This window comes from Siniperca chuatsi, linkage group LG2, assembly GCF_020085105.1.
Source record: "Siniperca chuatsi isolate FFG_IHB_CAS linkage group LG2, ASM2008510v1, whole genome shotgun sequence".
Lineage (NCBI taxonomy): Eukaryota > Metazoa > Chordata > Actinopteri > Centrarchiformes > Sinipercidae > Siniperca > Siniperca chuatsi.
This window is the reverse complement of record NC_058043.1, coordinates 21,345,671-21,362,572: the sequence shown is the minus strand read 5'-3', so window position 1 is coordinate 21,362,572 and position 16,902 is coordinate 21,345,671. Positions and strand designations below refer to the sequence as shown.

The following is a 16,902-nucleotide window of genomic DNA, read 5'->3' as shown; positions in this document are numbered from 1 at the left end:
ATTTTTAAATTGCAAAAGAGTTTCATCCCTTTTCACACTGCAGGGTGCTGCTACTTTTACAACTTACAACAATATTGGTTTTTATTGTTTGATTTATATGTTGAAAGCTTCGTAGATTCAGACGTTATGACGAATGCATATTAGGAACTGTTTTGTAACTCTCAAGGAGGCTGTAATCTGTGGATGTATTACTTTTTATATTGAAATTGTCAAATTCCACCAAAAAAAGTAACATACAATAAATGTGCATGTTATGAAGATGAAATCAGCTGTGACAACTAAAAACAACAACATAGGAAGTCTTGTAAAAGTTCATTTATTTATAAAAACAAAAACACACAATAACTGTTACACAAATGATTATGCTATTGGCAAAGCAAACCAGATGTTTATAGTTTAGGGAAAGAAAAATAATAAGAAAAGCAAATACAGAAAGTATAACAAAAGCAAAGTTTAATTTCTGACACAGAAAAAGCCAATCCTGTACCACGCCAGGCTCACTGGCTGGACTTTATGAATGCTCAGCACCCTGTTTTACAAAAATTACACTTTCATTTAGTACATTTTGCATAAAGGAGAACTTGAAAAAAATGAACTCTTGGGAAACAATTCACTGAATTTAAAGAATCACTACACTTTTGGATAGCTTCTTGGGTATAAATAGATCAAACAAATAAATGAAAACCATTCAAAGGTAGAAAAGAGTGATGTGACGTAACGTTGCATCTTTTAAACTTTGGCACAGCTGTTCCTCTGTATCTATACGCTCATATACACAGTCGGAGTATTATGTGTTTCCACACACAAGATTTTGAATGCTAACAACTTGTATGTTCCGTTCTTTATTGCACTCATTGCAATTAATAACTGGTTATTTGTGTCATGTTCATATTAACTTGTCCAAATGTGAGCTCAATTTGGAGCATTTTGACGACTGAAGAAAGAAACGTAATTAATTCTAATATTTATACAATGCATAATGTGTCCAGCACAGAAAAAAAGCAAGATATTCAATTTTCAATGCTTTTGTCATTGTACACATATTGTTCAGCAGTGCATCCGCCAGCTATGAGCTCTGTCCAATGTTTGGAAAATGTTTTGTGCTGCCACTGAATTAAACTAAAAAAAAGACAAAGGTAAAAGTTGGGGGTCGAGACGGGCAACAGCAACAGTTATTCAGAGAGAATGATCATATTGGACTAAAGGGGTGAAATAAGAGGTAAGGAGATTCAGATGAAGATCTCTTACTCCTGTGAAACCATTTAAATCCTTTATCTCAGTGGCAGTTAATCCTTTACTTTAGTTCATCTGGGGAAATAAAATAGGTCAAGTGAAAGCCCTCCCCTCCCAACACACACACACACACACACACACACACACACACACACGGTTCTTCAAAGGAAGTATACAGATAAGGATGTAAATGGGCATGAATGGTCTCTTTGTAGTTGACAGTCTCAGTGGCACAGGTCAGTTTTACCACTAACTAAAACAACAGTGTTTTGTTAGACCAACAAAATGGCCACATTTGGTTGTGCAGGTAAAGTTTCTTGAAATTTGTTATGTTCCTTTAGAAATAAGCACATTAATTAGGATGAAGACACAGAGAACATAATGAAATTACAATTAAAGTCCATCGTTTTACTCTAAATTGATCACCTCTGTTAATTGTTGCTGCTGTTGCTGTTTCTTCCCCCAGCTTTTCAGACACAATCCTTTCAGTTTGCTCTGTCCTTGATGTTTCATAGGGAGCAACAATTTGGTTTACATTCAAAGAAAAACCTCTAAAAACTAGTTTTTTAGCCTCTTGGAGAGGACCTTTTTAAGTGGCGGGTTCCTCTGGTCCTGGGTAGTGTCCTGATCGGGGTGAGTTCGGGGCGTCTTTGACTCGTAGAGCTGTTTGAGGCTGAGGGTCTGTTGCTCCTTCGTTGTTTCTCGTTGGGCCTGGCGTAGCTGACGTTTCATGGTCTTCACCTTTTCCCTCAGGTGGTCGTTGGCTTTCTCCAAGGAACGCACCTGCTGGGAGAGAGTCCTGACCCTCTCCTCCTCCTCAAACAGAGCCTTCTGCACTGCGGAGCACAACAACTGTGAAGAGAACAGGAAAAGATAGAAGTTTGTTTATTCCAGTTTTTACAGTAAATACATTTGAAATATCTGGAAAAGCATGAGGAGCATTTGATTAAATGCACTTCAGGCAAACATGTGATTGACTGTGACGCATTTAAACACTGAGCTGTCAAATTATTGATCAATGACTTTCAGGTTACTTGCAGTAACAGTATATAATCTGCAAGATTTCCAGCAGACTTTCATCTTGCACTGCCTTTTGATTGAAATCATATCTGGAGTTTTATCCCGTAACGGCTCATACTAAATACTAGTGTCAGATTTTTATGTTTTTGTAACATTTATGACGAAGCACCTGACAGATCTGCTGTTTTTGATGCTGGATTTCCTTTGGATAAGTCAAATGAGGGAACACTTCTGGCATGCTCTTTTGGCTGACAACTAGTGCCAAGTAAGTCTTTCAGCATATTCCACTATTTGTGTATGAGTGAGTCTAAAAACGTTTTTGGCTAAAAAGACGGAAAAAGGAAGGGAAGAAATCAAGAAATTAATTATTAAGTATTTTTTGAGATTATACCTTTCTTGCTGTGGAACAGTTTGTGGAAATGTATCTAAAGACTTTAAGAGTTACCATGTACTGCACGTGCTGCTCTTTATGCACCAGCCAATTTATATAAGCCAAAGATAACACTGTAGCTCCAGTTAGCGACCAAGATGAATCTAAAGGTAAAGAAAATGGTTACACAACATGCTCCGCCTGTTTCAGTGAGACACCACTGCGAGATGAAACCCAACATGCCTGCGAACCCGCGACAGACTTTTCCTACGTGAAAAAATTAGCTCTAGCTGCCTCTGACTGCATGCCTGTCTGCCTGAATGTGGATTTCCTTCACAGGTCCTAATGTGTCCACATGGGCCAGCGTGAAATACTGATGTATATTCCCCGCCATCAGATAACAACCACTGAGGGTTTTGAGGAAATGTTAAAAATGTTCTGCTGGCTGCCGGCCCACATCACTGGTTAGTACATTACTCGCTGTAAACTCACTGTGGATTTTTCCCATGTGCTCTTACTTATGTCCCATAAGGGATTTGAAAGGGGTATGAAAACTTTATAATGCAAAGGATGAAGTTCAGGAGCAGAACAATCACGCTATGTAAACTAGAGGGTGTAAAATGGCACGCCACCATTCTGTGCACGTTTCGGCTCCCATCCGGAAGTCATTTTCAAAAAAGTACAAAAAAGTCAAGCTCAAGATATTTGTGTTCTGTGATGCTCTCAATATTAAAGAGTGTGAAAGGAGATTATGCAAATTATTGTCACCTATATCTCCAAGATCTATAGTTTCCAAGCCCAAACTGAGATTAGTTAAGTGATGTAAATGGTAAATGGAATGTACTTATATAGCGCCTTTCTAGTCTTTCTGAATACTCAAAGCGCTTCACTAGAGCAATCTCCAGAAGACATTATACAACTGTTTTTACAGGTTGTGATGTGTTAAAAATGACTTTGACATTAGTATTGCACCTTCATAAATTGGATTAAAAAAGAATGGTCAAAATTAATGCAGCTGAAGCAGGGATATCCTGACTGTTAGACCCTGATATGGTTCAAGCTCTAAAACTGCACTGGATCCTACATTTCCCACAATGCAACTCTGTTACATAGCACTTTTGTTAGACCCTCCCCACCTGGTAAATGCCCACATCTTTCAAACTCCAGATCCCCAGTATTTAACAGGCCCCAAAATGTATCCATGTGGCACACCCTCAGCACCCAGCAGGGTTTGATCAACTCTGATGTCATCCAAACTCAACTGCAACATGGACAAAACAAAAAGGGTTTCTCTTTTATGCAGGACCGAAGCCTTCTCTAAGTATCGTTTCTCATCTCAGAGGAGGTTTGTTTGAAATCTTTCTGAGGAAAAACACACGGGTGTCTGCACATCTTGGGTATTAAAGAAAAGTTTAGTTAGACCACGTAGAAGCTTGAAGCTGTGAATCCTGTGCAGCGTTTGTAGCCCTTCAAAGTGAATATTTCTGCATTAGTGTTGGGACCATAAAACTGTGGAAACAATCCTGCTGTTTTTATTGCTGATACTGTTTGGTTTTAAATCTTAAAGATGACTACATGCCATTTGATTTACTTTGGTTGACACTGGATTACAACATGTTATCTGTTCTGAAGTGAGTTTAGGTCAGTTGTCCAAACAATGGTTGCGCAGTACCAATGAAAACAAAGTCTGTTTTTATTTTGCTAGGAGGAAATCTAATCATGCGAATGATGTAAGAAAGCAGCACTGATATCTAAACGTCGCTCTGTAATTATAATCACAGGCCTAACCCAAAAGTTTGCTGCAAATGGAAATACAAACCATGTTTTCATTCTCTTTACCCATGGCAGATTTTTGCTTTTATGAGTAGTCAGCAAATGATTGGAAACAGACAGAAGAAGACTGACCTAAATCAGGGGGATTATGCCAAAGGTTTAGATTCATTAAAGAGGATAAAGCAGTGGTGAGTGACTGGAAACCATTTATATATTACTGACACATGGACTCTGAGACGAGATGCAGGAAACTTAGAGTCAAGGAGCACCAGGTGTGCGTGTTTGCCGATGGTGTTTAGGTAAAAATGAGCTTTCCTCAATTAAACAGTGACAGCAAGGCGTGAAACGGAGCTGAAGCTTATTACTGTAATTCAGGCATTCATACATTTCCATAAATTCCTTTCAGTATCCCCCAGAGGATGGACACGCACTGTTGCATTGGTTATATAAATAGGTGGAGAGTTAGTTTTTCCAGTCCAAACAACAGTGGATTGGAAATGTTTCTTCAGTGATGAATTTCAACTTGCTTGATTGTTGAGCATCCGTGTAAATCAGCACTTGGTATTTGATTCTGACACCCAAACCTGACTTTAGTGTTTTGTGAGCTATCAAAAACCATTGTAGTTGCACTGGACACATCTCCACATGATGTCCCTTACTTCTGCGTTTGGGCTCTCGTCTTTGGGAATAAAAATAATACTCGATTAAACAACAAAATGGTTTGCCAAAGAGCTGGCAAAAACAATGTGTTTTAAAGTAGATTTTTCCTTTAAACACAGTGAGTTCTTTGTCTAGCCAAAACCTCAGGAAATGTGTGTTTGGTTTCCCATGCATTAAGAACATGTTTAACTTGCCAGCGCCTTCATGGTATTCCTTTGAAAACAACAGGATGTAATATTGAATCCTTTATGTGTTCACCACAATACACTCTTGTTCCCCAAATCATTTGAGTAGCCACCATGAATACGCAACAACTGATTCAAAATAGATGTCCTTATCACTAAGTAAGTTTGAGAAGGACACTTTAAAAGAGGCAAATGTTTCATCAACACTGGGAACCGGTTTATGGTGGTGGTTCCGATGGGCTACATACCCGGCTGTCCTCCTGAGCCTCCCACTCCGGCGTGTAGGTGTGGACCTGAGTGCCAGGCATGCAGTTGGAAAACTGGAAAAGGCTGGCAAACATGCGGTGGATCTCTGCCGTGTCGGGGAAGATGGGGTCCTGGAAGTTCACTCCATGAGGGACAATATTGTAGTTCTCATCCATCCTGCAGAGCAGAGAAGGAAAAGAGTGTATTGTTACAGTTGTGAACAAAGGCAAAAATGAACATGTAGTAAAAAGTTGCACATGTGTAAAAAAACAAGCGGAAGCACACACACACACACACACACACCAACAGAAGTTGTAAGATGGGTTTTACCTATTTATCCTATAAAGTTGGCAGACATATGTCAATAGTTAATAAAGAGAAAACATATCTATGCAGAATTGTTTACAGACCCTGGTCTATTTTTATGAAAATTCAAGCATTATGTGGATGAGTCAAGCCAGCAAATTACAAGCCAAAGGGATTTAATGTGCATGTTTCATATCTTCTCCTACGATGTGAAGTGTGTGAGGGGGGAAGTCTTGCAGTGTGTTTCCATACATCTGGATTCCATCTCGCATCCCTCGAGGGACATCAAAAGTTTGGTTGTCCCTATCAGAGACGGTGTGTGTGTGTGTGTGTGGGTATGTGTGCATGTTGTGAGAGCACAAAGAAAGCTGATGTTTTGCTTCAACAGAGGAGGTCAAAGGTCAGATGAAAGCACAGTGACCAGGAGGTCAGAAGGAACTGCGGATCCAGAGGAACTTGTCTGGACCCTACAATGAAGGAAACATAACTAAATAAAACACACACAGAAAATTCACTGAGCACAACAATAGTGACATAAAACATCTTTTTTTTTTTTACAATGTATTGTAAAAATGTAATACATTTTTGGTACATGTTACAAAAACTTAGTTTTGAGTGGCACTTTATGTTTCATCTCCTTTAAGGTTTGGTATTTGGTTGTTTTCTTTCAACAGAGAAGTTGAAAATCTTGGAAGTAGTGAGATATAGGCTTACGTTTTTACAGCAAATATATGACTCAGCCAGAACACTCAATCTGTCTTATTTAAAGGTCCTGGGGGAGATCCTCGGTTGCATTTTTCTCCATGTTATGCTCTGATTTGTCCTGTCCTGGGAGCTGATACTCATGATTGATTGGAAAGACTATTTTGGTCTGAGACAGTGGTGTTGGGGCTTTTATAACAGGAAATAGATGTCCAAATAGATGAGAACTTTTCAGTTTTGGCTTTTTCATACAGTGTCTGGGACTCGGTGTTGCAGAGTGGCCACAACAACACTCCTTTGAAACTCTACACTGATCTGTTTTAGGTTTATGACGGGGAGTCTCACGTTAGCAAGAATGCCACAGAGCAGGACATGCGAAGACAATTTGTTCAGCCATATCCCGTTTCTTTCAACCGACTGATGGGCAACATTCATGAAAGTTGACATTTACTCTTCATGAATATTATGGGTGTTGTGGTGACGAATAACACACCAGGTAGACGCAAATGGCACTTTTACTATGAAAAGTAAGTAGAAAGTAAGTAGAAAATGATAAATTGGAGGAATAGTTCGACATTTTGGGAAATACACTTATTAGTTGTTTTTTGCTGAAAGTTAGATGAGAAGATCGATACCACTCCCACATTTGTACGATAAATATGAGGCTAAAACCAGCAGCTGGTTAGCTTAGCTTAGCATAATGACTTAAAGACATAAAGAAACAGGGGAAGCAGCTAGCCTGGCTCTTAACTGCGCTTAAACAGAGCTCTGTTGTGACTTTAGCTTTGGGAAGTTTCCGGTGGATCGCCTGGCCGATTACAGGGATAACGTCCGCATGTTTCCACCATCACAACAGGGGACAGCAAAGTCTTCCCTGGAGGTGTGAGGAACTAAAACCAGTGGAATCATTTTAAAAGTCTTTGAGCCATCATCAGACGCAGCAACACACGATCTGTGCATATGATGTCTAACATATGCTATAAAAAATACTATTGTAGTTGGCCCTGCTGCAGACCCTCATGTGGGACAGCCAAACATTAAACTTCAGGAATGCTTTTCAATGCCCCCCCCCCTCCGAATATTAACTCTTCATCTGTTTGAGAGAAAAAGCAGAATATGAGGGAAATATAACGTGTCAGCACAAGTTCCCTTCATTGAGCAGCAAAGTGGTGTGTTTCAGCAGGACAAAAGGTGGTCCCGCCGACCGCTGGCGCGCTGATAACTCTCCTGAGTGAAAATTCTTTGTAGCTTTACCTTCAAGCTGTTGGGAAATGTCTGGCTCAGTAATTACACTGGCTGGAATGCAATAGACGTTTCCTGAGTAACAGTGTTGTTTCTGTCCAACACAGACATTTAAGAATTAACCTATCACATAAGTTTTTGAGATCTGTGCGGAAAGTTTGGCAAGGTTATTAAATGTATTATTAACCTGAAATCAATATGGTATCACATGGGCAGATATTGATTTAAAGAGAATATGTGAGGATGGTGCCAATGCTCTGCTTTTGACTGCAAATGTTTCCTTACTGACCAGATGATTGATTGAATCCTCCGAGAGTCTTTACTTCCTTGCATGACAGATCTCTGCACAGGTTGTGAACGGTTGCTGGTTTTCATTGGAGAGACAGGCCCGGCACAGACAGGTGAGGTGAGGTTTAATCAATGGATTTTATATTATACTCATAAATACATTACTGGGGTATGTAATGGCAACATCCCCGATTCAATTCAATGTCATTCCCCCTCTGACTTGATCCCCTTATTTTCTGTCACCTTTCAACTGTTCACTATTACATAAAGGCAACAAAGCCCCAAAAACCTTGTAATATAATTTCTAAAAAGACATTTCTAAAAAGAAATTTTATTACATCTACACTGGATGTGGATTTTGCCTTCTGGACCACCGAACTACTGAATACCAATCACTGACATTCTGTTAAGATGATTCTTAATTGCCTTTTTAGAGATTCTCCAATGGTTAATTACCACTTAATTTATAGAACTTCTCTCCTCCAGTGTAAATACTGACTTCTCGTAGATGTGTACATTGTGTCAGAGAGGTCCCAAGCTCAGAGGGGCAGAAAGTGGAGCCAACCATGATGTAATTCAAGTCTCTCACTGTGAGACTTGGAGACAGACTGAGGTCCTTGACAGCACAGTGTTATACCTCATGGTCTAATCCAAATTAAAATTAAAGCACTGTAAAATGTACATCTCAGTTCCTGCTCTTTCACGTTCACATTTAAAGTGCTTTACATTGACTTCTTTGGCAGGATAGGGTGAAGCGACTCAACTCACTGGATATCTCAAGTACGCAGCAGGAGGGACTGATGGTGGAGCCCCACCATGTGAAATGAACATATAGCTTTGCCAAAGACAACTTCACATCACATTACCTACCCCATTGCTTCCCACGTTTATAGAGATTGAAATATAGCATGTAGTTTCCTTTCACAATAGGGTTAATGCTGTCAAATCAAATTATCACTCATTAACTTTTTTGCCATTCTTGGTCATGCATTCCAATAAAAAGAAGGCAGTCCTGTCATCTGGCTGAGTTGAATTGTCTTCACAAAACTTGACAAAGCTGATGCCTGATTCTCAAATACAAAGTGACACTTCTGCAACATTTTTCAAGTGTTATGTTTTCTCTTGAACAGAAAATGTGTAATTTGCATGTGCACACTGATCTGGAACAGCAAAGAGAGGTTCCATGGCACATCCATGGCAGTCACATGGACACACTTTCAGCATACCTTAAAGTCTATAACAAAATGATATTCATATGCTTGAACCCTTACCCTGCTAGAGTAAATGTAGGCTACATTAATGGAAGCTTACTGATACATCCTAAAGGAACAGTTGTTTCCTTTGTTGGAAATGAATCATTAAAAAGTCTTCATTAACTTGCATGACTGATGCACAAAGTGGCAGTTGTTTGTTATGAGGACTGACTGAATCTCCTCTCATTCTGTAGGGGACGAATAAAACTTAATACATTTGTGACAACAAATCATTTTGATGATTGATTAGATCAATAATATTGGGAATAGCTGGGTTTCTCACCTTAGAAAGAAGTAGTAGTTGTTGTTTTTGGTGACACTATAGGAGACGCAGTGGAAGTAGCCCAGGCCGGTGACATTAAACCTGGAGCCGGCGGGGACCTCCAGCATGCTGCCCCACGCCTGGTCGCACAGCAGCTCAATCTCGGCGGAGAATAACAGGCTGGTGTCGTGATCCGACTGCAGGTAGTTATACACACTGTAAGACTCCTCGTGCAGTGCTAACACCTTGGCAAAGACTATGATCTGCGCCAGCTCGGCACGGCACGCTTCAGTCTGCGGTCTCCAGTCGTGGGGCAGCTGACATCCCCAGCTTCCATCAGGACCGGCCGCTGCCAGAAAAAACGCCAAAATAATCCACATGATCCAACAGAGAGGAGACGGCTGTGGGTCAGTGAGGCGCTGCTGACGGGCGAAATCACGAAAAAAAAAAAAAAAAAAACACTGCAGGGCTCTCACACCAAGCACATACTTCCGCCAATGCTGACTCAACTGATATTCACAGTAAGTCCATTTAAACAAAGGTTTTATACAGCGGACAGTTAATAACGTCTCTGCTCTCTGCGGTCTTTGCTCCCTCCTCCAGCCACGATACCTGCGATCAGTGGATCAGCCCATTCACACCAGCATCCCCTGCAAAAACTTTGCCTCCCACATTTGAAATGAGACCAGAGGGGAGCAAATAAAGAGCGTGCATTCAGGCCTGCGTGTGAAATTTCTTGAGTAAAACTTTCTGCAAAATTACAACAAAACCTGAAGCTCCATTGCTGTGAGATTAAACAACAACAAAAAAAAAAACGCCTTGAAGCCTCTGCAGCAAGCAATAAAAGACTAAGGTTAGAATTCAAATTGAGGAAAGATCAGTGGCGCCCTCTAGTGACAGTGTGCAAGTACACAAGGTCGGCAGTTGAGTTACTTTTCTATCCTTTAGAGATTTTTTTTTATTGGCTATTTCACTGTTGGTTGATTATAAGAAGTATTCCGCATTATGTTCAGCTGCCGCTCAGGTACGGTAGGTTGATGTGTTGATCAGCTGACTCCGATATAAACGGTTGAATCCTGTGTGAATCTCAGGCACCTGCGAGTGGAGTCCGAGGAAAAACACATCACTGAGTAGTTTTGTATAGATAACGCGTCTGACTACGGATCAGGATATTGTAGTTTCGTCTCCTGACTGGCTCGACTTTTTTCAGCGTCAATGCTACTACTTACTGTTCACTTACTGTGCACCTGCAACACTTAACGCCGTAAAAGGTAAAGTAAAATCAACATACCTACAGCAAACAGGCTCAAGTAAGTATTATCTGAAATCAACATGGTATCACATGTAGTCTACAGATGCTGCTTCAATGTGAATGTGGTGTATCTAAGGATGGTGTCAGTCCTCTGCTATTGGGGTGCAAAGGGCTAGAAAACTACTGAAAGTCACAGTCAGTTAAAGTGATGAGGCCAGTTGCCTTTATAGAGGTCTCCCAAAAGTTCACCCAAAACTACCACTTAACTGATGGCACTACAATAAGTATAAGTACTATTCTTTGTATAACACTGCAGTAGCTAATCCTAAATTGCTAGTTACAACTTTCTTCTACGGTTGAAATATTTAACTCTTATAGGTGTGTAGGCTACACTGTGTCAGAGGTCCCAGACAGGAGGGACAGATAGTGGGGCCTGTAGTGTCATGATGTAATTCAGTGTTGAGAGACAGGACTGAAGACTTTGGCTGCAGCTCGGAGGAATGCAACCTGTGAGTCAGAACTGTGGGCAGACAGGACCCTGATGACATCTGCAGGGCCAGTGGCGCAATGGATAACGCGTCTGACTACGGATCAGAAGATTCTAGGTTCGACTCCTGGCTGGCTCGAGTCTTTTCATCATTGCTACAGCGCATGCAGAATAGTTACAACGAACTCCTATGACATCATCCTCCAAGAGGTTTCCACTTGATGGGACTGCAATTGTTAATAAACACAATCCACTCATCGCTGCACATCTCCTGTCTTTGAAATACGGTATTTAACTCTTAATATAGGTGTACACTGTGTCAAAGCGATCACAAACTCCCAGGAGGGACAGATAGTGGAGCCAACAGCGCCATGATGTGATCTGTTTGGGTGAGAGACAGGGCTAAAGTAATTGACTGCACATCTGACACCTGAAAGTCAGAGCCCAGTAAATAGTTTATACAGTCTATGGTGAATATACATTGACATTGAAGTTTTCAAGGGCCAGTGGCGCAATGGATAACGCGTCTGACTACGGATCAGAAGATTCTAGGTTCGACTCCTGGCTGGCTCGAGTCTTTTCATTATTGATATAATGAATTACGTAGGATTCAGGATTCAGTCGTAGTCATCTGGACACTGTTTTCAGAATCAAGACGTCCTCCCTCTCGGCTCCCATCCGAAATCATTCTCAATTGTGAAAAAATTGGACGGGAACTGGAAATTTAAGCGAAACTGACCTAATGGTTCCAAGATGGCCCAGTAATCAGTAATCAGGCCTATTGTTTTCTGGCTGCATCTACTTCATCACTGTTAAGTACCTGATTAGCATGTGACCAAGGTGATAATACACTCTGATAGACTTTGGGCAGATTAAATCTCAGACCACCATTTCTGTTCAAAGAGGGGTTTTCTTTTTTCACAAAAATGGCTTCCTTGACGCCCCGTTCAAACCAACTCCTCTCTACTAAGAATCTTCACCTCGCTGTCTTCAAATGTGTGGTTTGTAGCTTTGGTCACATGCTAATCAGGTACTTAACAGTGATGAAGTAGATGCAGCCAGAAAACAATAGGCCTGATTACTGATTACTGGGTCATCTTGGAACCATTAGGTCAGTTTCAGGTGAAACTAGCTATTAACAGATACTCAGGCAGATTCCTTAGCGTAGCTTAAATTTCCAGTTCCCGTCCAATTTTTTCACAATTGAGAATGACTTCCGGATGGGAGCCGAAACGTCTTGATTCTGAACATTTATTTATGTATTTATTTATGCGTTCTTTTCTTTATTTTTTTTTAGCATGTATCTATTATTTTATTTATGCAATTATTTATTTTTTCCTGTATTTATTTATATATTTATTGATACTTGAGTCATTTTTCGTCCTCCATAGAGGCGGGTTCAGCCAAGATATCTGATGTTAATTCAACATTTAGGTTGTTGGCTTTACTTCCTGATGAATACTAAATGGTGACACTACTTTCTATAACGTCCCGACCTACCTGCCACACATGACACTGGCAACGTGTGTTGTCGTGGCCGAGTGGTTAAGGCGATGGACTAGAAATCCATTGGGGTCTCCCCGCGCAGGTTCGAATCCTGCCGACAACGAGTTCTTGTTTACACAGCTCATCAATTACTTGGACAAGTTTAGTGTCTTGTAGACATGAAGATAGTGATGTTTCATTGGAGGATTTAAGATCACACAGTTCCTTACAGTAAATTAATTTAATTTAAATGTAGGTGAACAAACATGTAGAAATAGATTTAAGGCATGTATTTACGTCTTGTTGAATGACCAACTTCTATTTATTTCAGCATTTATTTATGAAATTATTTATTTATTCTTTTATTTATTTCAGCATTTATTCATGAAATTAGTTATTGACACTTGTGTTTTCCCCACTTTCAGATCTGCAAAGCTTTCATGGATGTGTGTGTTTCTTGGAGATTGTTTCCTTGTCATGGTTTCTGGGTTGGTGTGTATTTCCTGTTTTATTTTCTCCCTTCCTCTTCACCATCTACACCACAGACTTCAGCCACCACACAGAGTTCTGCCACCCTCAGACGTTTTCTGATGACTCTGCTGTGGTGGGATGTATCAGCAGTGGTGATGAGACGGAGTACAGGGCTGTGGTGGGGAACTTTGTCTCATGGTGTGAGCAGAACCATCTGCAGCTCAGTGCAACAAAGTCAAAGGAGTTGGTTGTGGATCTACGAAGGGCCAAGGCACCAGTGACCCCGGTTTCCATCCAGGGGGTCAGTGTGGACTTTGTAGAGGATTACAAGTACCTGGGAGTACACATGGACAATAAACTGGACTGCGCTAAGAACACTCAAGCTCTGTACAGGAAGGGCCAGAGCCGCCTCTATTTTCTGAGGAGGCTGAGGTCCTTCAACATCTGCCGGACAATGCTGAAGATGTTTTATGAGTCTATGGTGGCCAGTGCTATCCTGTATGCTGTTGCATGCTGGGGCAGCAGGCTGAGGGTAGCGGACGCCAACAGACTCAATAAACTGATCCGTAAGGCCAGTGACATTGTGGGGGTGGAGCTGGACTCTCTGGCGGTGGTGTCAGAGAGGAGGATGCTGGCCAAACTACATGCCATCTTGGACAGTGTCTCCCACCCGCTCCATGACGTGCTGGTCAAGCAAAGTAGTACCTTCAGCAGAAGACTCATCCCCGCAAAATGCACCACAGGAAGTCATTCCTGCCTGTGGCCATCAAACTCTTTAACTCCTCCCTCTAAGTGTCAGTCTGTATGACCCTAAGTCATTAAACTGGACATTGATCATTACGTCTCTGCAATACTTAATAATAATTGTGCAATATTCTGTGTTAATACTCCTGTACAATATACTCTTTTCAGTTTAAAATTCCCTATTTATTGATATTGATATTTATTCATACCTCTATTACTGCTGTGCAATATCCTCCGTCTCATTATCTTAATAAGCTACACTTAACTTAGCAGTTCATGCACTATTACCTTATACTGTATTATTATCATCAACCGGTAAACCCACTTTGTACTTCACACTTATTTTATTTTATACTTATACCCACTTGGTACTTAATTTATCTTGCCTGTATTATAGTACATTATATTTTTTTTGCTTAGTACTTCTATTCCTGTGTGCACTGACGTGATAGTGAGCTGCTGTAGCAAAAGAGTTTCCCCTCGGCGATCAATAGAGTATTTCTGATTCTGAGTGAGAATATTGTATTATGGAATTTATCAGAGCCCTTTGGCCATTTACATTGATGTAACTGGTCTGAGAACACTTGGATTTTCATGCAGACTTTTACTGTTTTAAACCAATGTCATCACTCAGATGTGTTTAATTCATTTGACTCTAAAACCCCCATTGAAACCCTTAAACTATTCTACCAATCAATGCAAACACGCACCGTAACTTGTCCAGTGAACATTGGTTTATTAAAGACAAAAGCAGGTGAAACACAAATATAAACGATGTTCATCATGGGACTACACAGACAACAAATGTCAGAAGAATAATCTTCTTTGAGGATAACATGCGATGTAAAACACGTAAAAGCTGACAAAGGTAGCTGTGACACTTGTGAATTTGTGGAGACCTGGAGTCCAGCTGGCTCTGCATGTGATGACAGACAGGATGAAACACTGACCTCTGTGCTACTTCCATGATGAACAAACTATATACAAATGTACAATATTTACACCTCAGCCAACCATATCTTTCATATGGTGAAGCATGTCTACATGGGCCCCGGAGCAAGACGCTACCAGGGGCCTCACCAGCCCTGCCAGACGCAAAGGCCAGCCCTGAGGAGTAAAAACTAAAGGTTTGTCATGCCACCCTGCCAGCTAGAGGATAAAAATATCATCACACTCTCAGGCATTTCTTTGGTGGAGACAGACTGCTGCTGCTCTCTTCCTCAGTGCCCTTCCTTTTCTTCCGCTGAGTCCTTGCACAGTATGTGGACTCTTTGGTAAACTTACAGAGGACTGACATGAGAAAGTGGCCCTCTGCACTGTAGTCGCTTACTCTCCAGCAGTTGGTCAGGCTGGTGCTTTTAGAGCGGTACACAGTGGAGATGACTCTGGTCACAGTCCTGTTCTCCAGTCCATGTTGCAGACGCAGTTCCTGCGGTCGGCCTTCAGGGCTCCCAGCTCCGTCCTCTCAGGAAGAACTGGAGTCAGTATAATTGGAGGAGAAGCGCTCAAGCCTGCAGTGTATTGTATTTCTGTGTCTGTATGTTAATGAGGTAAATAAATAATAATAATAAACAAAAAATTCATTTCATGGCACTCAAGGTCACCTTACATCATAAAGATCAGTAAGGACCTGACTCTAAAGCAGGATTGTTCAGGCAAGCCAGACAGACAAACAATTCCTAGCGAGTCTTCCCTGTACGCGATATACACTAGCTACGCTAACCTTCTGTGAGTCGGATGTTAGCAAACTAGCTACATGTAATGGCTTTGACGGCCGCTGGCAGACCTGCTGCAGGATGTGGCTGACCAGCTTGAAAACTGTGAGTTACTTTGCTTTCATTTGTAATGGCTTGTAAAAAAGTGCAATTAATAAACCAGTGCTACATAAAATACAAATGTCAGCAACTTCAATTTCAGCTAAGTGAGCGGGCTTATAGCAAGCTAACAGCAATGCTCCTGTACACAAGTCAGCACCCCTGGAAAGGCAGAAGTAGTAGACCGGATCGACTACACTCCATTCCTGCTTTAGACTGAGGTTAGGGCCTCCTTCCTCATTCACATATAGACACAGAAACTAAAAAAATGTAGGTGAATAAAAATGTAGAAATTTATTTAAGACATTTATGTCCTGTTTAATTACAAACTTGTATTTATTTGTGCTTTAAATTATTTATTTCAGCATTTATTTATTATTTTGTTTATTTTTTTCTGTATTTATTTATGCATTCTTTTCTTTATTTTTTTTTAGCATGTATCTATTATTTTATTTATGCAATTATTTATTTTTTCCTGTATTTATTTATATATTTATTGATACTTGAGTCATTTTTCGTCCTCCATAGAGGCGGGTTCAGCCAAGATATCTGATGTTAATTCAACATTTAGGTTGTTGGCTTTACTTCCTGATGAATACTAAATGGTGACACTACTTTCTATAACGTCCCGACCTACCTGCCACACATGACACTGGCAACGTGTGTTGTTGTGGCCGAGTGGTTAAGGCGATGGACTAGAAATCCATTGGGGTCTCCCGCGCGCAGGTTCGAATCCTGCCGACAACGAGTTCTTGTTTACACAGCTCATCAATTACTTGGACAAGTTTAGTGTCTTGTAGACATGAAGATAGTGATGTTTCATTGGAGGATTTAAGATCACACAGTTCCTTACAGTAAATTAATTTAATTTAAATGTAGGTGAACAAACATGTAGAAATAGATTTAAGGCATGTATTTACGTCTTGTTGAATGACCAACTTCTATTTATTTCAGCATTTATTTATGAAAGGAGGAGGAGAAGCGCTCAAGCCTGCAGTGGGCACCATCATACCTGCTGGTGCATCCGTTAAAGATGGTGTGGTGTTCTCCTTCTGCTCCTGCTCCACGGGGACGAAGGGTGTGGCCGTCTGACGTGAACGGAAGGATCC

The 16,902-nt window shown here is 40.8% G+C and overlaps 1 protein-coding gene and 4 non-coding genes across 5 annotated transcripts; 4 read left to right on the top strand and 1 right to left on the bottom strand.

The window, feature by feature from the left end:
• Window positions 1–300: 300 nt before the first annotated feature.
• Window positions 301–10,903, bottom strand: ccdc3b (coiled-coil domain containing 3b). Its single transcript, XM_044179672.1, has 4 exons — window positions 10,832–10,903; window positions 9,562–9,889; window positions 5,490–5,664; window positions 301–2,085 (listed from the first exon to the last, which is right to left on the bottom strand). The coding sequence occupies exons 1-4, from the start codon at window positions 10,872–10,874 to the stop codon at window positions 1,792–1,794; spliced, it is 840 nt and encodes a 279-aa protein (XP_044035607.1). The 5' UTR covers window positions 10,875–10,903; the 3' UTR covers window positions 301–1,791.
• A 442-nt stretch (window positions 10,904–11,345) lies between these two features.
• trnar-acg lies at window positions 11,346–11,418 on the top strand. Its single transcript has one exon. It is a non-coding gene; the product is annotated as a tRNA-Arg (tRNA).
• A 361-nt stretch (window positions 11,419–11,779) lies between these two features.
• trnar-acg lies at window positions 11,780–11,852 on the top strand. Its single transcript has one exon. It is a non-coding gene; the product is annotated as a tRNA-Arg (tRNA).
• A 954-nt stretch (window positions 11,853–12,806) lies between these two features.
• trnas-aga lies at window positions 12,807–12,888 on the top strand. The gene has a single exon. It is a non-coding gene; the product is annotated as a tRNA-Ser (tRNA).
• A 3,569-nt stretch (window positions 12,889–16,457) lies between these two features.
• trnas-aga lies at window positions 16,458–16,540 on the top strand. Its single transcript has one exon. It is a non-coding gene; the product is annotated as a tRNA-Ser (tRNA).
• The last annotated feature ends 362 nt before the right edge of the window (window positions 16,541–16,902 follow it).

What these genes read in the sequence shown, in the direction of transcription:
- ccdc3b (XM_044179672.1), bottom strand. Translation starts at nt 10,874, where the DNA reads ATGTTGATTTCAGATAATACTTACTTGAGCCTGTTTGCTGTAG. An exon ending in AACTACTACTTCTTTCTAAG is followed by an intron (nt 5,665 to 9,561) that starts GTGAGAAACCCA and finishes TCTGCTCTGCAG; the next exon opens with GATGGATGAGAACTACAATA. An exon ending in AGGCTCAGGAGGACAGCCGG is followed by an intron (nt 2,086 to 5,489) that starts GTATGTAGCCCA and finishes TTCTCTTCACAG; the next exon opens with TTGTTGTGCTCCGCAGTGCA.